Here is a 21991-nt window from a genome sequence, read left to right on the forward strand (position 1 = left end):
AAGAATATATACGTGTGTCCAATATACACATGAAAAGAGGCTCAACATCAGTCATCTGGGAAATGCACATCAAACCACAATAAAATATCACTTCACACCCATCAGGACAGTTATAAAAAAGGGAGGAGTTCCTGTCGTGGCTCAGTGGTTAACGAATCCGACTAGGAACCATGAGGTTGCAGATTCGATCCCTGGCCTCGCTCAGTGGGTTAAGGAACCAGCGTTGCTGTGAGCTGTGGTGTAGGTCGCAGATGTGGCTCAGATCTGCCATTGCTGTGGCTGTGGTGTAGGCTGGCAGCTGTAGCTCCAATTCAACCCCTAGCCTGGGAACCTCCATACGCCGAGGGAGTGGCCCTAGAAAAGGCAAAAAGGCAAAAAGGCCAAAAAAAAAAAAAAATAACCAGTCTTGATGAGGATGTGAAAAAATGAAAACCCTCTTAATATTGCTGGTGAGAATGTAACATTGGGCAGCTGCTGTGGAAAGCAGTTTGATGGTTTCTGGCAATGTTAAATGTAGTTACCATTAGACAGCAGGTGTACCACATGGCTGAGCCTAGAAAGATCTCTGCTCAGCTTTGCACAAGCTTCACTCCCGTGAGACTTTACCCAGGCACCCTATTTAGTCCCACCTGCCCCTCACTCTCATCCTACCCCTACCAGCTCCCCCTTACCCTGCTCTTCTTTTTCACTTGTCCATGGGCTTGCTATATCATCTTCTAGCAGCTTATATACTCATTTATTATTTTATTGTTTCCTCATCCATCTCGCCCCATTAGAATGCAAGTTCTGGAGTTCCCACTGAGGTGCAATGGGATCAGTGTCTCTGCAGCACTAGGATGCAGGTTTGATCCCCGGCCTGGCACAGTGGGTTAAAGTTTCTGGCATTGCTGCAGCTGTGGTGTAGGTTGAAACTGCAGCTCAGATCTGATCCCTGACCGGGGAACTCCATGTGCCGAGGGGTGGCCAAAAAGGAAAGGAAAAGAAAAGAAAAAAAGGAATGCAAATCTCTCTAGAATTGGGATCTTTGTTTTCATTACTAACTTATCCCACGTGCTTAGAACAGTGCCTGGCATATGCAGGGGCTCAGAAAACTATTTGGCGAAGTCATACATGAGTTGAGATTAGAGCAGAATGATTAACCCAGTTGTGTCAAGAGTCCCCAAGACCACCCATATATTCACAAATTCACCAGAAAGTCTCAAATGAGTCAGCACATAGTTGTACTCATAGCCTAGGTTCTTTTACAGCTGCGTGGTAAGGATACACAGCTGAATCATCTGAGGAAAAGGCACAGGCAGAGTTCAGAAAAATCCACACGTAGGCTTCCTTGGGCTCTCTCCTCCGCATGAGGGAAGGAGACACGGAAATGCAGTAACACACATCTGGGCAGACCTAGACTGCATCTAAGGTTTAGAGACTCGGCACCCAGGGTTTTTATTGGATGCTGATCACATAGGCACTCTGCCTAAGACGTACCAAAATGTCAGTCTCATCTCATGGACAGAAAGCAGATGTTCAGCATAAAGTACATTGTTTGTACAGTTTAGCCACAGTGAGCTGTGCTTATCACTAGGAAAAGTTTCATCTCAGTGTAGAGAACAATTTACTAGCCAGGTTCCCAGATACCAGCCACGCAGGCCTTCCTAAGATAGCAGTCTCAAGCCTGCTGTGTCCACTCTTTTCTGGATGCCAGTTGACATTAAAACATGACCTTAAGAATAATATGGCATGAAAGAAAATGTTATATTTGTGACTGTTTCCTAACATGGTTTCTTCTTTGTAAAAACTAAATACAGTCATTTGTAGGCAAAATATGGACTTTTTCTAGCCCTCTTGTCTCTTTGATCTTTTAAATGTCATATCATTTAAGCTGAGTATAGAGGTTTAAATTCTTTTTTCTTTTATCTATTTATAGATCTTGGAATTTCTGGTACCACATCCAAAAAGTAAGTGTTTTTGAAATTGTCTGGTTTTCTTATGACAGTGTATTTGTACTTATTTGAGACTATCAGACATTGTATTCATTGGAGTAATTGCTTATTCTCAAGCTAGGTCAACTTCAAAATTGGTTTTTATTTCATTCTCAACTTTTGGGGGGGGGGGTTTGGTTATCCTATTGGAACCTCCAAACTCTTGGCTCTGAAATAAGAAGTAATAATCTGTTTTGATCTCCAGATTGTCACTAAGTTGTATCTAGGAACAGTTGGGAATTGTGGGTTGAAATTTTTAATAGCCTTAAATTCTGTGTTTATTATAATATTCCTAGCTAACATTAATGTTTAAAAGTCTCAGGAGTTCCCACTGTGGTACAATGGATTAAGAATCCAACTGCAGCAGCTCAGGTTGCTACAGAGGTGTGAGTTCAATCCCCAGCCCAGTGCAATGGGTTAAAGGATCAGTCATTGCTGTAGCTGCAGTGTAGGTCACAGCTGCAACTCACATTTAGTCCTGGGCCTGGGAACTTCCATATGCCACAGGTGAGGTCGTTAAAAAAAAAAGCCTCTCATGGGGGATTGATTTTACGTAAGGATAGTAAAAATGACAAACAGTGTATACCTTTCAAAGATGCATATTTCAACATCTCTGAAGTTGGGGTGCATTTTACAATGGATGTTATCCTACAATCACTGGAAGGCAGATTGTGGTTGTGATATAGTTTTGTGCATCATCATGGATGCCTCTCAGTTTCAAAAAAGTATTTATGATATACTTATTTGGAATTTTTTATAACCAGTTAAGAATTCAGTTACATTTTGTGGCACATTTTTCTTTCCATTACAACTGACAGGAAATCCCTGTTATCATTGAAGTCTAAGTTCTGAATTTTTTTTTTTTTTTTTTGTCAAATGCTCTTAAGTTCTCTTAGATACACTATGGTAAGACTCCTATCAATTTTAACCTGTTCTCTTTATAACCACTTGACTCAGACAGACTGCTTCTGACCCCAAATAAAAGCATCTTAGGAGCCTCGTACCATTCTTTTCTGATTAGTGTGTGGTTTTTTGTTTGTTTTGGTTTTGTTTGTTTGTGTGCTCGATTTTAGGGGAGATCTTCAATGGAATGCTGGAGAGAAAAAGTTGACTGGGGGAGCCAACTGGCAGCCGAAAGTAGCCCCTGCAACCTGGTCAGCCGGAGTCCCACCGAGTGCCCCATTGGTATGTAGCCACCAGAGACCAGGGCGATGCGGTAACTTGGCCAGTTTCCAAGTGTATAAAAGCAGGGTGCATTTTGCTACTAACCTTGTACTTTTTTCATCCACATTGAAGAAATATGAGCAAGATACAGTGTTTACCCAAGTGCAGATTTCATTGACTCTATTTATAATAAAGATTGTTACCTATTTTTGGTCTTAATTTTTTCAAAATAGTATTTCTACCTCTTCAGATATCAATCCTATACTTGTACAATTATGAAAACAATATTCAAAACACTTAATATCATTGATCACTGTCTGTATTTATCACATATCTTGCCCAAATTTCCTGATTGTCTTAATAAGTAGTGAAAACTTTCTTTCTTACCAGATAGATTAGGTAGTTTCCTATTGTGGAAGCGAACTCTCTCTTTTTCTTTTTCTTTTTCTTTTTTTTTTTTTAGCTGCCCTGCAGCATATGTTGTTCCAGAGCCAGGGATCAGATCCGAGCTGCAGTTGCAGCCTAAGCTGCAGCTTCAGCAAGGCTGGATCCTTAATCCACTGTACCAGGCCAGGGATCAAACCTATATACCAGCACTTCAGAGATGCCACTGATCTCATTATGCCACAGGGGGAAGGCCTAAACTTTCTTTTTTCTTTTCTTTTTTTTTTTTTTTTTTTTTTTTGCTTTTTAGGGCAACACCCATGACATATGAAGTTCCCAGGCTAGGGGTCTAATTGGAGCTACAGCTGCTGGCCTATGCCACAGCCACAGCAACACCAGATCCGAGCCGAGTCTGGGACCTACACCACAGCTCACAGCAATGCCGGATCCTTAACCCACTGAGTGAGGCCAGGGATCAAACCCTCAACCTCATGGTTCCCAGTTGGATTTGTTTCCACCACACCACAACGGGAACTCTCAAAACCTGCTTCCTGTGGTCTTCCCACTCCATCCCCTGGTGTTATTAAGAGCAGGAAATTCAGGGATTGATCGTCTCTGGTGAGCTCAAAATCTGGAAGAACTTAATTTTAAGAAGTGATTTCTAACATAGCAATGCCTATTATATCTAGGTATTTATCTCTTTCAATCTTTCTTTGCATTTTTTAATTCTTTTTTTTTTCCTCAGCATATAGAAATTACCAGGCCAGGGGTCAAATGGAGCTGCAGCTACCAATCCGTCCCACAGCCATAGCAAATCCAGATCCAAGCCCCATCCGTGACCTATACCACAGCTCACGGCAATGCCAGCTCCTTAATCCATGAGCAGGGCCAGGGATTAAACCAGCATCCTTATGGATAATAGTCAGGTTTGTTACCACTGAGCCACAACAGGAACTCCTCTTTGCATTTTTTTTAAAACAGTGCTTATTAGGGCCATTTTTGTATTTAGCTATAAAATAGTTTCATTTTAATTTTTATAAAGACGCTTGCTGGAAAACTACCACTTTTAAACTGACCTGTGCCCAGGATGGCTGTATAATTTATTGCCCCAACTAGGCTCATTTGAGGGTGAAAGAGAGAATAATCATTACCCTGGGACCCCAAGCACATACCTGTGCCTTGTGGCGCATAGATGCTGAGACTATAAGCAGGAAGCAGTCTGGGCCTAGGCAGCTGGACTCCATTCTTAAATACAAGGACATTGTTGGGGCTAGAAGGAGAGAGATTCAATAAGTATAAAATCCCTAAAGAAAGAAAAAGCTTCTTTAGAACTGATCTTATAAATCTATTAATACTGCATATTGACATGAACTCTCAGCCTTTATATTATCATCACCAAATTAAAGGAACTAATTTTTCTATTCTCTTTTGTGCAAAATTAGAGAGACCTTATATACCATCCTAAGAAGTCTATACTTTAATAGCATTGCTCTTAACAACAGGATAAAGCTGTTTATTGTTTTTTAACAGGTTAGTTTCAAAAGTTATGATGGTAGCAAAGTCTAAGGGGAGTGGATAGAAGGGTGGGGTGGATGCTGACATCTGGCAGATCAGCTATAGGTTAAAAAAAAAAAAAAAGTTGAGAACCAGAGGTGAGGATGGAAAGAAAGACAAAGAAAATTCTTGGAGTTCCCTAGTAGCTCAGTGGGTTCGGGATCTGGTGTTGTCAGTGCTGTGGCTCAGATCACTGTTGTGGTGTGTGTTCGATTCCTGGCCCAGGAACTTTCACATACCATGGGTATGACCAACAAAAAGAAAATTCTCAGGTAGAATCCACACAACTAGGGGTAATTGTGAATGAACCCACCAAGACAGTGGTTGTCCAGGTTTCTGTGTGGGGAAGTTTGCTAAATATCAAAGCCATTACCACAGAAGGGAAATAAGGGAGAAGTACTTTTAAAACAGTACTGAGTTGGAGACCTTCCTTGACTATCACCTCCCCTGAAATGAAGGCTTTAACCACACAAGGTTCAGAATTTATCAGATATATAATTAACAGCCGTTTTGCTTCTTCAGGGCAGCAAAGCCAGAAATCTGATTGGCAGGCTCCATTACAAGACTGAGATTGTCTAAAACTCCCAAACTCCTTATTTTTGTTTATGAAGGAGAAAACTTTGCATTGTTAGTAATGAAACTCCAGAAAGTTAAAGACAGTAGGTTTTAGCATAAAGTATCCACAGCAGCTGTGGAAAGAGAAATTAGAACAACAGAAATAATTTATTAGGAAGCAGAGTTACATGTGGTTCTGTTTCTTTGGTTTATTTTCCTTAACATTTTAGTCAACAGTAAAAAGCTCTCCTGTGCAGTTATTTTATTGTTATTAGCTCTGACTTAGTCATATAAAAATTCACTACCATTCACTCCATTTACTATAAAGCTCTTCTTCCTGAATGAAGCTCTAGCTTTTCTTTGACATAGGAAATCATTCTGGAGTCCTCTGGCTTCCATCCACCCAGTTCTTGCATAAAACTTTTCTTCCATTCTTTCATTTCTTAAAATATGTTTGATTCTCTTTTTCTGAGAACATTTAAGGAGAGACAGCCAAAACGTGCACTTCAGAAGCAGCTGTGGCCAAACCCAGGTTCAACTGCTGGTCGTTCACAAGCCAATAATTCTAGAGAAAAGTGTCAATAGAAAGGAAAGGTGCTTTAATCGGAAGAGCTGGCAATCTGGGGAGAAGGTGGACTCATGTCCAGAAACCAACTCCAAAGATTCTGATCAGCCATGACACTTTTTAAAGGGGAAATTGAAGGGGAAGAATCTCAGTGACTCATTGAGGCAAGGGTTGGCTTCTGCATCCTTCTTCATTGTGTGTAGACTGGCTGACTCCAGATGTTATCTTTCCTGTGTGAGCTGCCTGCAGGATTGCTAAGGGGGCTGTTAGGGCCAGAGGGCTAGTCATTTTTGTATATTGATTTTGTAAACTACAACTTTGCAGAACTTCTTTGTTGAACTTAACTCTGATACCTTTTTGTGTGTGGATTCTTTAGGATTTTCTGTATATAAGATCATGTCATCTATAGACAGAGGTAGTTTTCCTCCTTTCTTATCTGGATGCTACTTATTTCTTTTTCTTACCTAATTGCCCTGACTAGACCTTTTGTACATCTTTGTCTTGTTCTTAGGGAAAAAGCTTTCAGTCGTTCAGCATTAAGTGCAGTGTTAGCTGTGGGTTCTTGCAGATACCCTTTATCAGGTTGAAGAATTCCCCTTCAATTACTAGTTCATTTAGTGTTACTTTCTCATGAAAGGATATTGGATTTTATTAAATGCTTTTTCTTGTATTCCATTAATATGACATTTTTTGGGCCAACCTTGAATTCCTGGGCTAAATCTCAATTGATCATGGTGCATAATTCTTTCAATATGCATATGCTGCTTGATCTGGTATGCTAATATTTTGTTGAGATTTTTGCATAAGTATTCTTATAGGATTTGGTCTGTAGTTTTCTTGTGATGTCCTTGTCTTACTTTAATTATCCCAGTAATACTGGCATCAAAGAATAAGTAGAAAATGTTCCCCTTCTTTTTTTTTTTTTTTTTGAGAGCTCAAGAAGGATTGATATTAATTCTTCTTTATACATTTAATAGAATTGACCAGTAAAGCCATTTAGTTCTGGGCTTTTCTATGATGAAAGATATTTTATTACTGACTCTATTTCTTTACTTGCTATACATCTGTTTAAATTTTAAATTTTTTCTTGAGTCAGTTTTGGGTGTCTTTCTAGGAATTTGACCATTTCATCTATACTATCTAATGTTTTAGCATATAATTTCTTACAATATTGCTTCATAGTTCTTTTTTTTTTTCTATAAGGTTGATAATAATATCTACACTTCCTTTCCTGATTTTGGTCATCTAAGTTTCTCTTTCTTGGTTTGTCTACCTGAAAGTTTATTAATTTTATTGATCTTTTCAAAGAAGCAGCTTTTGGTTTCTTCTCTTTTCTCATTCTCTATTTCATTTATCTCTGTTCTAATCATTATCATTTCATTTCTTTGCTCACTTTGGAATTATTTGTTCTTTTTTCTAGTTCCTTATAGTAGGAGCTGGTATTTGATTTGAGTTCTTTCTCCTGCATATGGACTATATATGTTCTTTTTTCTTTGCATGCCTGTTTTTTTGTTGAAACCTGGACATTTTAACGATCATAATACGCCAACTCTGGAAATCCTGTTCTGCCCCTTCTCCAAGGTTTGTTGTTGCTGCTTTTTTGTTGTCTTGCTACTTTTGTAGGAGGTTGTTTTGTTTTGGTTTTGTCCTTTAGCTAAGCAGTCAGCTAATGATTAGGCAGATACTGCTTAAACTCCTGGAACAGAAATATTCTAGTCTTTGCAGAGGGGCTCTGAGTGTGTGTGCTAGGCATGACTTCAGACTTAAGTAGGCAATTTACAACTCTGTCTTAGCAATCACTCCTGCCTACTTAAAGCCTCAGAGTCAGCCAGAGCCATCTCAAGGCTTTCTTGAGCATGTACAAAGCCCTGGGCACATGCATGGCTGTCTACATTCCCAGAAGTATGTCTGAGCTTTTCAAATCCTTAATCCTCAAAGCATCTCATTCTCCAGCCTTTCCTTCTGAGCTTTTTGTTTAGTCTGCTATATGCTCTGACTGTTATCCATTGCCTCATACAGCAACAACTAAAAAAGTTGCCTGTAAGTATTTTTGACAAATGTTTTCAGGTAACAACTTTAGTGCTAGGTATGCTCCCAGTTTGGTAAGATAAAGACAAGCCAATGTTTTCACAGAGCTACCTTAGACAAGAAACAGAAAAAAAAAAAATATTGAAACATATTTTACTTCCTGTGGTACTATTGCCAGGAATGTATTCCATTATTTTCAAGGATACAGCTGAACTAGAGAACAGTAGCTGGAACTAGGGTAAGTTAAATTGTCACAAAGCTCACTGTTCCTACCAAGATTCAGCTGATTTTTTTTTAATAAGTATTTTTTTAGGTTGCTGCAAACTTTTAGTTGGTTTCCAGAGTTCCAAAAAAGTTGATTTTGACAGTTTTGCATACTTGTCCACTGTTTTTTATGGATTGGAGAGCTCTTGGAGTTACTTACCCCACCATTTTGGCTAACATCACTACAGTATTTTCTTTTTCAATTAGGAGTTTGTTTAAAGTTCAACTTAAATTTAAAGAATTGCAATAGGGTTAATTGTATGCATCAGGTAAATATTAGGAGCTTTGGTGTATGACCAAAAACTAGCAGACCTATGCCTGAAATGGGATATGTATGCTATATTATATGCAGTCTTCTAAATGCTTCCTAAGGAGTTCCCATCATGGCACAGAGGAAATGAATCTGACAGGAACCATGAGGATGTGGATTCAATCCCTGGCCTTACTCAGTGGGTTAAGGATCTGGCGTTGCCGTGAGCTGCGGCAGACATGGCTTGGATCCGGTGTTGCTGTGGCTGTGGTGTAGGCCAGCAGTTGTAGCTCCAGTTAGACCCCTAGCCTGGGAACCTCCATATGCTACTGGTGCAGCCCTAAAAAAACAAATAAGTAAATAAATGCTTCCTAAAATTTAGAAATAATTTTGGTCTTTGTGCAAATGTAGAGCAGTCAAAAGCCAAAAATAAACAAATACAACACAGAAGAGAATAATAAAAAATGGGGGGGGGGGCAGGTGGAAACCCAGCATTGAAAATGTAAGTGAAAGCATTCCTCAAGTCTCTTACCCAATGCCTCTTGGAGGATATAATGATAGAAAAAGAGAAGCTGAAGGAAATTTGACCATTTACATTGAGAGGATGAGGAGGTAGAGAAGAAGCCCAGTGCTGAGCGTAAGCTGAGCCCAAATAAGAGAGCCCAATAGCACCACACAGTGACCAGCAAGTTAGTAATGTTCTTCACATCACTGGTGTGGTACTAGCACCTTTTGTTTTTTAATTTAAAACTGAAATTTGCTATTTCTTTACATACTTAAGGGGCATGCATTTTAAAATTATATTCTGTCATTGAAAAACTAAATCATATTGGTAATTTCTGTTTATTGTTGTTGTGTGTGTGTTTATCTGTGTGTGTTTTGTGGTTTTTTTGATAGCAAGGAGCTGTACCTCCAACCAGTTCAGTTCCTCCTGTTGCGGGGGCCCCATCTGTCGGACAGCCCGGAGCAGGATTTGGAATGGTGAGCGATGACCTGTGGTAAAAATTGTAGTGATTACTCCTAAGGCCTTTGCCAAATCCCAGAGTAACTGTAGAATATAATTCTTCCCGAAATGCAGCAAAGTAAAAGCTGTAAAAGTTGTCATCCACTTTAGACATTAAATCTTCTACTCGTGACATGATAAAGCCAGTTATAAAATACATAAATTCTGCCATCAAGGTAATTTTTATAGTCCACTGATATGTCATTGTTGCAGTACCATTTACCTATTCTCAGCTCAATCATCAGATGAACTTTTAGTCACTCTACTAGGACTTCTCACTTACCACTTTTTTCGCTAGCAAATTTCAGGGCCATCTTCCAGAAAGAAACAAGTTTTTCTGTCTTCAAGAACAGATAAACAACAACAAAGCCTGCTTGGGGTGAGGATGCCATGTAGCCAGCCAGGCTTCTACTCCCTCCAGTGATCCTCTGCTGGCTGCCAGCCTCATAGCACCTGTCATTCAAAACTACAAATTAGATTTTCTCACAGACCTGGATTCCTCAAAAATTTGAGTCTAGCCTTTTTTTTTTTTTTTTTTTGGCTTCACCTACAGCATGTGGAAGTTCCCAGGCCTGAAACTGAACCCATTTGGCTTGCAGTGACCCAAGCTGCTGCAGCGACAATGCCAGATCCTTAACCCACTGTACCATAAGAGAACTCCCCTCAGAAATTTGAGGGAGCATATCAAAGATACAAAGGTCAGGAGTTCCTGCTGTGGCACAACAGGGTCGGCGGCATTTCTGCAGTGCCAGGACACAGGTTCAATCCCTGGCGCAACAATTCCATATGCCGCAGGGCAGCCAAAAAAGAAAAGAAAAAAGAAGGCCCAAAGGTCAGGGCATTACCAGAGTGGATTCCACTCATGCCATGAACTGCTCTGTCTTTTCAGCCTCCAGCTGGGACGGGCATGACCATGATGCCTCAGCAGCCAGTCATGTTTGCACAGCCCATGATGCGGCCACCCTTTGGAGCTGCAGCTGTACCTGGCGCACAGGTCAGTTTTTAAATGTCCACAAAAGCATGACATTAATTTCTAAGTGTAAGGCTGTCACATGACAAAGTGCGTAAAAATGTGTTTACCTGATACAGTCTTCATATCTGTTGCTTCAGAAGTAAAGGGAACATGAAAGTCAGATGAGCCATAATGTGATGTTTGGAGGAAATTGGTAGAAACAACTAACTGTCCTCATGCCCCCTGGTCCTCTCCTATTTAACTCAGAACGCTTCCTGAGAACAAGCGGACATTTAAAGTATCTAGGTATATATTGCAGAAAAAGTAGTACTTCTGATCCATAGTTTTATTATGTGTTTCCAAAGTTAGCCAAACTCAAGGTTAGGAACAGAGTCCTCCAGAGCCAAGTTTATCCAAGACTAGTGACATTAATTGCAATGAGTTGGCCAAATTGCAAAGTCTAAGGGAGCAGTACCCACAAAACTGGGTCACCTCAGACCCTTCAAGTCCCAAGGGCCACCCTCACTTCAGACCAGCCACCTACAAATTTGAAGTGGTTTCCAGGACCACCTTCAGATTAGGCAATCTTCTGGAATGACTTGCAGAACTCAGGGAAGCACTAACTTTACAATGACAGCTTTAGTGTAGTGAAAAGATACAAACCAGATCCAGCCAAAAGCAAAGGTGCATATGGCAGAGTCCAGGAGGATTCCACACCTGAGGGTCCTTTGCCCTCAGGGATGCACTCCTCACCCAGCATCAACTTATGTCAAAACACATGCAGTTCTGCCAACCAGGAACATTACCCGAGCTTCAGTGTGCAGAGTTTTTGTCTTTTTGCCATTTCTTGGGCCGCTCCCGTGGCATATGGACGTTCCCAGGCTAGGGGTCCAATCAGAGCTGTAGCTGCCGGCCTATGCCAGAGCCACAACAATGCAGGATCCAAGTCGCATCTGCAACCTACACCGTAGTTCACAGCAACGCCGGATCATTAACCCACTGAGCAAGGCCAGGGATTGAACCCAAAACCTCATGGTTCCTAGTCGGATTCATTAACCACTGAGCCACGACGGGAACTCCCAGTGTGCAGAGTTTTTATTGAGATTTCATTACATAGAAATGATTGATTGAATTATTTCCTGCTTAATTGAACTTGATCTCCAGCCCTCTTCCCTCCCTGAAGGTCAGGCTTGTATACTGTGGCCCAAAGATGTAACTCTCTAATTACCTGGTTGGTCGTTCTGGCATGACGAGCCCCCCCACCCTGAGTCATCTTGTTAGCATAAACTATCAGGTGTGGTTCCAAAAAACCCACCCTGAAAAACAAAGACATTCCTTTTCACTCCAGAGATTCCAAGGGTTTGGAGGATACCTCCCAAGGTCCAGGACAAATGGCAGACCTCTATTTAGGTGAAGCCAGATTTCTTACTACACAGTGTGCTACCTGCATTTACAAAAATGCTCAGATACATGCACTTTGTTGAACTGTTTTGCTACTAGTGGTGAAGTTCATACAGATGAGTCACCATTTCTTTATTTCTGTTATAAATTCTTCCTGGCCATAGCAGAGGTATATGTAGAACCAAAGAGGTTTTCACTATGAGAAATTGACATAGAAGGAGGCAGACCACCGAGTTATAACTTTACTAGCACTGTGCTGAGCAAACCAAGACATATAACTCAAATGTATTTTCTGATATCAGTGAATGGTTTCACTTCCATGTTTTTAACTTCCCACATGGGTATTTATGTTGTCTTATTTGTAAGATTCCTACTGTGAACTTTCTGAGTGTACTTTAAACCCCTTGGCTTCCTTGAATCACCTCTAAATTCATGCTCTACCTGGTTCTGGCATTTGCTTTCGCTTTCTTTACTTTAACCCTTTAAAAGCCATAATATCCAGGAGAGAGAATGGCGGGTGTCCAAAGAGATGAATTTAGAATGAATGTGAGAGGCCCAAGCCTTCGAGGCCATAATCAAAGTACTGGTTTCCTGAGAAATTTAAGTCAGCTGTGAGACTAATGAACACTGCCTTTTGTTGTTTTGTGGGGGAATGAGGAAAGTTTGGGGTGTAATAATTGGGGTTGAATTCAATCTAGATATATTTAAATTCTAAGAAGGGTCTCATTTATTGTGAATGTTTCCTTGATGGTTAAACATATCCATAACTATCTACCACCTTTTTGAAAAATAGAAGATGTTTCTATTTTTATGAACTTGGAGGGATGTTATTGAGATTTTTAAAAATCTTACCATATTTGGGGTATTGAAAGCTTAAGAAATAAATTAATAAAGTTTTATTATTTAAGGTAGTTTTCCTGCATGATACCAGTGTTACATAGCCTCAATTTTTTGACTTAATTCAAAGAATGCAAATGAAAAGTAAAAAAAAAAAAGTGGATGATATGAAAATACAGTGTTTTTAATCATTTAACTGTATGGTAATTTAGGAAATGATATGCCACATTTATACAATTTTTAGATTGTACTTCATGTATCAGAGAAGAAGCATAGCTTATTATATACTAAATGAGGAAATAAACATGAGTTTGTAGCTTCGGGAAACAAAGCAGTGGTTCATGAGCGACTGTTCCACTGTTCCTTGTTGGTATCACGGTGTTGTCATCTCACCTAATCATTTATTATATTCCAATCCTTGAGTTTCTTATCTTCCAAACAACTTCGACCTTTACATTTACTTTTTCCTGGACTTTCTATGAAATATGTTCTCAGTTGTAAAAAAAAAATTGAAATTTGGAGTTCCCATTGTGACTCATCAGGTTAAGGAACCCAGTTTTGTCTCTTCAAGGATTAGGATTCAATCCCTGACCTTGTTTAGTGGGTTAAGGATCCAGCATTGCTGCAAACTGCGGTGCAGGTTGCCAACACAGCTTGGATCCAGCATTACTGTGGCTGTAGTGTAGGCCGACAGCAGCAGCTCTGATTTGACCCCTAGCCTGGGAACTTCCGTATGCCTCCAGTACAGCCATTAAAAGGAAGAGAAATCGGAAGTTTGACTAATAGATCCTACAGTCAGTCAAGTGTTTCTGGACATAGAAACAAATCTAAAATTCCTTACTCCTGGAGCTCTGTTTTCTGAATTAAACACACACACACACACACACACACACACACACACACACAAACACACAAACCATACATCCCTGCCCTACAAGCCCAGGTTTCTGAGATTTCCATCATGTTATAAGCTTAGGAGATTATCTAGACTCAAAGGATGCATTCCAGTTATTACCCTGTGTAGATTACCAGGGGTAGTAACTGAATGTATTACCTTTTTCAGGGCCTTATACACCAATATTTCTGCAGAAGCCTGTTCCCAGAACTTATTTCTGTCACACAGTGAAATAATTTAGATAGTAATTAAACATACAAGATAAGGAAATTTTTTGTCACTTTTGCTTCGAGTATGATTCTTCCCTATCGTATAGAATAATTAGTCTTCTCAGCAAGCTGGACAGACAGTATTGCAATTTAGTGACATTCATAACTAGGAGACTATTTGCTCATCGAATGCACCCAAACTTGGCAGGTTTTCATTTAAAATACTTTTTGTGAAATCCTAGTATATTTAACTCATACTCTTAAGTAATTGCTGAAGTGCCTTTCTACAAACTGTCCACTTTCCATTTTTCCTTCAAACTCACACTCATGTATATTCCTTTATTGGTTTAGTGGTACTAATAACTCAAAGTAGAAGTGCTTTTGAATAGAGAGATTGTGTAGGGTGTTTTTTACTGTCTAGTCATAAGAGCTTTACGTGGCTAGTTCTTCACATCTTCCCTAACCAATATCCATGTTGTTCTACCAGAGTCCTCAGATTTTACTTTGGCTAAATTTGATGTCAAAGAAAGTGGAGAAAGCCCAACATGCTTTGAAGTGGGTTTTATAAATCCAAAACCTGAAACTGCACTGTGACCAAGTAGAACAAAGTAGATGTTGTCAACTATTAGACATCTAATCTTCTGCATGTTTGTTTTCTGTGGAACGTGTCCTGCCTAATACTTATCTATCTCTCTGTTTGCTTTCTGTCTCCATTATCTTGGGCTGGCTTTTCCCCATTAGCTTTCTCCAAGCCCTACACCTGCCACTCAGAGTCCCAAGAAACCTCCAGCAAAGGACCCATTAGCGGATCTTAACATCAAGGATTTCTTGTAAACAATTTAAGGTATCTAATATTGAGCTTTTCCTGCGGACTTGTAATAATGACCTGTGCTATGCTTAACTATTTTATGGATAATACTTGTACTCCTGTGTTTTGAATACATGTATATAATAGTAATAATTTGAAAGTGTATGCTTTTAAAATCAGTATTGAAAGCTCTCTTTATCAATGATTTTTTAAATCTACTTAATTTATAAAACTAAGAGGGAGAAACCTCTAAATTGTCCTGAACCTGGAAAGCACAAAGATTATACTGATAAAGCAAAAAGTTGCCCAAACTATTTCATAAATTAGAAAATTGCCACTTCATTACATGACGACTGGAATTTATAGAAAGGTAACATTTATAATACCTCATTTAGAAATTATCTAAGAATATATTTGGCTACATAGCTGTAATTTTATTTTATGTATCCTTATTTGGCCTCATCAAATAAAGCTTACATTATTACCTTTTGTATTTCTGCATTCAAGCAGAATATTAAATTTCTAGCATTCTAGTTTTAAATCTCTAATGTAATTTATAAAATTATTAATGCTGGACTCATGGAAGGAAATTGATGAAGGAAAACCATCTACTGTTAACTCAGCACCTAACACAGGGCTAGGTTCTCAACAAATACATGCTGAATGTGGATAAACAGTAATAATGAGGCTTTTCATTTACACATTACTTTTCCTACGCACTTCCCAGTCATTAGGTCTTGTGATCATCTCTGTAGCTCAGACCCTGTGAGATAAATTAGTCAGATACTTTTGTCTCCATTTCATGGCTGATGAAACTGTTCTTTGGCATTAAGTGACATTTGCCGCAGGTCACAGTGGAAGAGCAAGAGTGTCAAAGGTTTTGGACCACTATCCAGTGTTATTTTTATCATTGTTTTTATCTACTACCTGTCTACTTTTTAAAATTTCTCTAATGCCTACTAAGATTTTTGTGGATTCCTGACATGATTTTTTGTTCAGAGTTAATGGTTCATCTGCGTGCCCAAATTTTCTGTCCCACCTTGGGCTGGATTGGGCTTAAGTAGGCATAAATAAGCCAGTGAGTACATACTTCTTAGCAGCTGAAGTTTCAGGAGTGACCAAGGACACTGCAGGGAGTGGCCTCTTATCCACCTTTTATTCAGTAATATTGTTGTTGTTATATGCAGGAATTCTGACAAGCACCTGAAACAGATGCTTGAGGCAAAACCTGCCCTCAGATTCATAGTCAAGAGAGAAACAGATACCATGTAATGTATCTGTAATGAGGAAAAGACTTGGTAATGAAGAAAAGTTGCCCCCAGGGCTAAGCTGAAACACTCCCAGAAAGGCTGCTAACAGAGATGATGAGCATCAGATAGCCAGGGAGCTTAGTGAGAAAGTAACATTAAGTGAAGGCCTTGAGTCATTCAGGCCTATCTCCTTTCTCTTCTGTCCTATCACTTGTTCAGAGGCTCGCTGAGCACCACAACTGAAAAGAAAAAAAATAAAAGGGAGTCCCTGCCATTCCCCCTTTTTTCCACTGCCCTTTTTTTTAATATTACACATTCTTAATTGATACTGAATGTTGTGCTAAGACAGAGTATCCAAATTTCAAAAGTTTGCTGATAGAATTTCCTTATCTAAAATATAAAATGAAAGTGTACCTTGGAAGTTTCATTTTTCCTGGATGAAATGTTAAACTCATTTTTAAAGAATTGTCCAATGTATGTAAATGTGAATTTGGTAATACAAAAACCTTTGATGTAAAGAGTCCTCGTAGTAACTGGAGTAAAATTGCAAGCAAAGTAAAATGTTTGAAGAGTATGTAAAGTTGTTTTCTAATCCAAGTGCTTTTTATCTTTACAGCTGCAGTTTTTGTGACTGAATAGGAAAAAAAAAAAAGAATGAGTTTGGAGACTTCAGATAAGATTGATGCTCAGAGTTTCAAAATGAGCCACCAGTACCAATCCCAAAGCTTATTTATAACTTCTCTTCCAAAATGTGTAGCACAGCTGTGAAAGTGAACATTAGGAATGTGTACTACCTTAGCTGTTATCCCTCCTCTCAAAATTGTAGTGTATTTGGGTTCTTTGTGTGTTGTACGATATAAACAATGGATGGATGTTTCCAATGCCTTTAGTGCTTTTCTGGACCTCGCCCACGGACGGATGATGCAGCTGTTGTGTGGTGAGCCTTTTGGAAAGATGTCTGTGTTTTGTTTTTTTGTTTGTTTTTTTTTTTGAAGGGTTCAATGTACATATAACTTTTGGACAAACCTAAACTTTCCCCCTAAATTCTCTTCTGTATCTATGTTACAAACATAGTGTGATAACATCAGATAGTAAGGGAAACATTCTTTCAATATACAAAACTTTTTTTGGTGTGGAGTACATTTTTTCCAATCACAGGAACTTCAACTATTGTGGGAAATGTTTATTTTTGTGGCACTGTATATGTTAAGAAATTTTATTTAAAAAAAAAAAAACTGTAAAGGTTAATGTCCATAAGAAATATTTCTCCTTGAAGCTACCTTATCAAGAATGAAAACCAATATGGGAAGTCCATATTTAAGCCCTGCTATAATAAAATGTATATTTTAATTATTTTTGACAGGTTTTGCATCTAAATTGACCTATTTATTCATTCTTGATTAAATGCACTGAGAAGTAAAGGGTCTGTCTTTATCATGTCCGTGAAAATGAAATTAGAAATGTGCTATTCAAGTGATTATGAAGGCACCTCCCCCCCTTCAAGGTATCGCTGTAATTTAAAAACTACTGCAGATATTTTCATTTTCTTGTGGGCTTTATGTACATCTGTTGATTTGGTATTTCTTTGTGTATTCTCTAGACTAGTGTTCCTCCATCCCTCACTTGAGCTCAAAGTAGGTTTTGTTGTACCATTGTGATTAGAATTTAAACTAATTCAGAGAATTGTATCCTTTATTGTACATACTGTATTCTTTAATTTTTAATTCGTTGTCATACTGTCTGTGCTGATGGCTTGGCTTAAGATTTCGACGCATAAACGAGGTCACTGTTGATCAGTGTTGCTAGTGGCTTGGCAGCTCTTCGTAAAAGCATATTGGGTTGGAAAGGTGTTTGCCTTTTTTTCAAATTATTTAATAGGTGTATGGTACCATTTAAAAGTGGTTGTATCTGAATTTACTGTGGGGATAACATACACTGTAATGGGGAAAAAATACCTACAATCAATTTCAAAATGGCTTTTCTTTGTATTTCAGTTGAAAACCCCAGTGCATGTACGCCCTCTGAGATGCAATAAACACCTTGAACAAAGAAAATGCAAACATAATCTTTCTCTCTTCAATTATTTTTTAGGGGGAAAAGTCTGTTTCCAATGACTCACATATCATATACAAAATGTCGCACATTCTAAAACATTTAGGATGAGTAATGCTGTCTGTGCCAACAGAGTTTTGATTATTTTTCAGTAAAGTAAAAAGAAGGAAAAAAAGAACAATTTCAATCAGCTGTCATTAAACTTGGGATTCAAGAGTTCCCATCGTGGCTCAGCGGAAATGAATCTGACTAGCATCCAGGAGGACACGGCCTCGCTCAATGGGTTAAGGATCCAGTTGCTGTGAGCTGTGGTGTAGGCCAGCAGCTACAGCTCCAATTTGCCCTCTAGCCTGGGAACTTCCAGATATGCCATGGGTGTGGCCCTAAAGAGACCAAAAAAAAAAAAAAAAAAATTGAGATTCTGTGGTTCCTGCCAAATAAACTGAAATTCCATAGTCTAAAAAAGAAAAGGATAAACTTTCTTCTAAAATCTGCAATTAAATTCTTAAGAGCATTTTGCAAGAATTCTCAGTGGAAGTTTAGGATTATCTGACTCTTGGTAATAGTACTCGCACACTTGATTGCAACAGATACTCAGGCACAAAATCTAGCCAACTTTCATAAAATCGGATGATTTTATACCTATAACTAGATTGTTAAAACGTCTCAAAAAGCAGCCCAATCTCAAATAGAAACATATTTCTGTTTCTAAAATTGTTTTTCCCAGAGTTCCCATTGTGGTTCAGTGGGTTAAAAACCTGCCTAGTATCCATGAGGATGCAAGTTCAATCCCTGGCCTTGCTCTGTGGGTTAAGGATCCAGCATTGCCATAAGCTGCAGCATAGGTCACAGATGCAACTCGGATCCTGTGTTGCTGTGGCTGTGGTGGAGGCCAGCAGCTGCAGCTCCGATTCAATCCCCAGACTGGGAACTTAAATATTTTATAAGTGCAGCCCTAAAAAGAAAAAAAATAATAATTTTTTATAAAAACAAAATAAAGTTGTCTTTCCCTTATTTATGTAGTGTTTCTGTACCAAAAACAAAATTTTGGAAGCTAGCATCTGATTATATAACACGATTTTTATAGATTACATTTTGATCGTATGTTACTTTGTGGGCATGTTGTAATAAAAAGGTATTTCAGATAGTAAATTATTTTAAGCTTAATATGGCTTTTTTTTTTTCTTTCTTTTTTGGCCACCCTGTAGCATACAGAGTTCCTGGGCCGAGGATCAGACCTGAGCCACATTTGTGACCTGTGCCACAGCTGTGACAATGCCAGATCATTTAATCTTCTATGCCCGGCTGGGGACTGAACCTGTGTCCTAGTGCTGCAGAGTCACCACCAATCCCAGAACGCCACAGTGGAAACGCCAATATGGTGTTTTTAATATGCTTTTTCCCTTCATTGAATAGCCCATGTGGTATAAATTCTTACTAGACAAAGATGCAAGCATTATTTTTATTTTTTTTTAATTTTTTTGGCCAAGCCCACAGCATGTAGACATTCCCAGGGCAGGGATCAAGATTGCACCACAGCAGTAACCCAAACCACAGCAGCAATAACTCCAGATCCTCAGCCACGGAGCCACCAGGGAACTCCAAGAGCATTATTTTTAAACTGGACACTAGAACCTTGCCGTGGTGAGATTCTTGATGTCCTTGGGGGCACTTGTCTTATAGATGAGTTCCAGGATAGGTCCTCTGCTCAGACAGTCTCTCTGGGGAGGTCTCTGCACAGGTCCATCTTACCTATGGTTGTCTTACCCATGGTGAGTGTGCCTTTCCCACCTCGCCTCTGGGCTCCGCAAGTGTGTACACTCCAGCAGAAGCACATTGTTTTGGGTGACCATACCACTGCTTACACAAGGGATTACTTTGCTGGTCAACACCACACCCTTTGCCTAAATTCCCACCCCAACCCCAGGAGTGCAGCTAAAGTCAACTTATCCACTATGGCTTCCCCCCACTCTTCTTAAGGCCTAACTTTTGTCAGCCTTTATGGTACTTAATATATTGAGTTGTGATCAGCTGGGCAGGTAGCTTCTGCTCTGGCCATTTGGGAGCCTCCAAGACAAGAAACATCTGCTCTTGTTCAGGTCCTCAGCAACTAACTCTTTATTGGGTAAATGTCTGAAAGATGAACACACTACCTTAGTTTTCAGCATTCTCTTCTCTTACCTGGATACTGCTGGGCTATGATCATATTTCTGATGATGAAGAGTAACTCTCAGGGCATTTATTGTCAGGTATTATTAGAGTTTTAACAGTTCTGCTCAGCTCACTGTGATGGAAGAATTAACACCAATTGAAAACACATCTTATGTTGAAGCTTTGAATTACTCTCTCTATGGTGTAATGATTGCAAGTGGTTCTCTCAGTACGAAATTTTCTCCTTTGTTATGTCTTTCGTATTATTTATTTTCTTTATTTAAAAATAATAATAATAAAGACCAAGACTTTAGAGATGGTGTCATGGGGTTCAGAGGAAGAAGAAAAGAGTGAGCATGAGAAAATAAGTGCCTCTTTCTGCATCTAAATAGACACCCTGTTAACAATATAACCCCTAATTTTTGAAGATGTAAAAAGCGTGGTCGTGTGGTAATGGCAGTGTTTCCTGTGTGGCAGTAGTTGATGAAACTCAGAAAAAGTGTTGTCTTAGTTGAGAAGTCATATTGGCTTATACTTTGAGGCAGGCTTTGTGATAGTTTGTTACTCATCCTCTTGGGCTGTAAGAAAACTGCTGTTTCTCAGAGCCTTGCTGATAGCAGATTTCATTACGGGATCCATGACTCAGGTATCCTGTATGAGTGGAAATGTAGGAGAAAACAATGTTTTGTGATCTAAGGATTCGGTGCTTAGCCTTGGCTAAACTCTCTGGGCTCCAGCATTAAAATCATCCAAGTTCATTTCCACTTATGCCTGTTCAAACAGCTCTGAAATAGGGCCCCCTACTCTAATTGGTTCTGTATTTTAGGTATTCTATATCTGATCACAGAACAGAGGTTTTCAAATTCTTCAGTCTCAGAACTAAAACTTGAAATTTATTGAGAACCTCCAAAAAGCTTTGTTTATACAGGTTTCAGTACAATACTGTATTAGAAATTAAAACTGAGAAAATTTAAATTTTTGTTTAATTCATTTAACAATAAAAATATTAAAGCTATATTAACATAAATAAAACATTTTTTAAAAATTCCCAATTTAAAAAAAATTTAGAGGGGTGACATTGTTTTGCTATCTTTACAGATCTCTTTTTTTTATTGACATATAGTTGATTTACAGTGTGTGTTTCAGATGTACAGCAAAGTGATTCAGATATATATATGGATATATATACACGTGTGTGTATCCTTTTTAAGGTTCTTTTCTACTATGATGATTACAGGATATTGAATAGAGTTCCTTGTGCTGTACAGGAAGACCTTGTTTATTTTATACATAGAAGTGTGTCTCTCTTATGCAGATCTCTTTAATGTCAGACTTAACAGAAGACAACTGCATTCTTAGATCTGCTTCCTCATTCAGTCTGTTGCAATAGCCCATGCCATGCAGTCACTGAAAATTTTCACCGCGAGCACCCTTGTGAGAAAATGAAAATAGTTTTTACCTCACAGTGTAGTTATAAACATAATTTTGACCTCACAGACCCTTTGAGAGGATCTCTGAGATCATCAGGAGTTCCCCAGACCACCCTTTGAGACCCTTTTCTTTAGATCTAAAAGAATTATTTAGAGAGAGGAAAAGTTTGCTAGTAAACAGATGGCATCGTTTTCTCTGTGAGTGAACGTAAAAACCCCACATCACCACGTCTCTTGTTCATTTTTCCAAATGCCCTCCTCCATATCCA

At 38.9% G+C, this 21991-nt stretch overlaps 1 protein-coding gene across 1 annotated transcript in view; it reads left to right on the forward strand.

Annotated features, from left to right (window-relative positions):
• The window catches only part of SNAP91 (synaptosome associated protein 91), a 156409-nt gene extending 138427 nt beyond the window's left edge, over positions 1-17982 (forward strand). The window contains exons 24-29 of the mRNA XM_047763139.1: positions 1916-1946; positions 3044-3155; positions 9632-9715; positions 10627-10731; positions 14773-14875; positions 16706-17982. Of these exons, the coding sequence (XP_047619095.1) occupies positions 1916-1946; positions 3044-3155; positions 9632-9715; positions 10627-10731; positions 14773-14865 (425 nt within the window). The 3' untranslated portion in view covers positions 14866-14875; positions 16706-17982. The remainder of the gene's footprint in view (positions 1-1915; positions 1947-3043; positions 3156-9631; positions 9716-10626; positions 10732-14772; positions 14876-16705) is intronic.
• The last annotated feature ends 4009 nt before the right edge of the window (positions 17983-21991 follow it).

The sequence above is a fragment of the Phacochoerus africanus genome, chromosome 2, assembly GCF_016906955.1.
Source record: "Phacochoerus africanus isolate WHEZ1 chromosome 2, ROS_Pafr_v1, whole genome shotgun sequence".
NCBI classification, from domain to species: domain Eukaryota; kingdom Metazoa; phylum Chordata; class Mammalia; order Artiodactyla; family Suidae; genus Phacochoerus; species Phacochoerus africanus.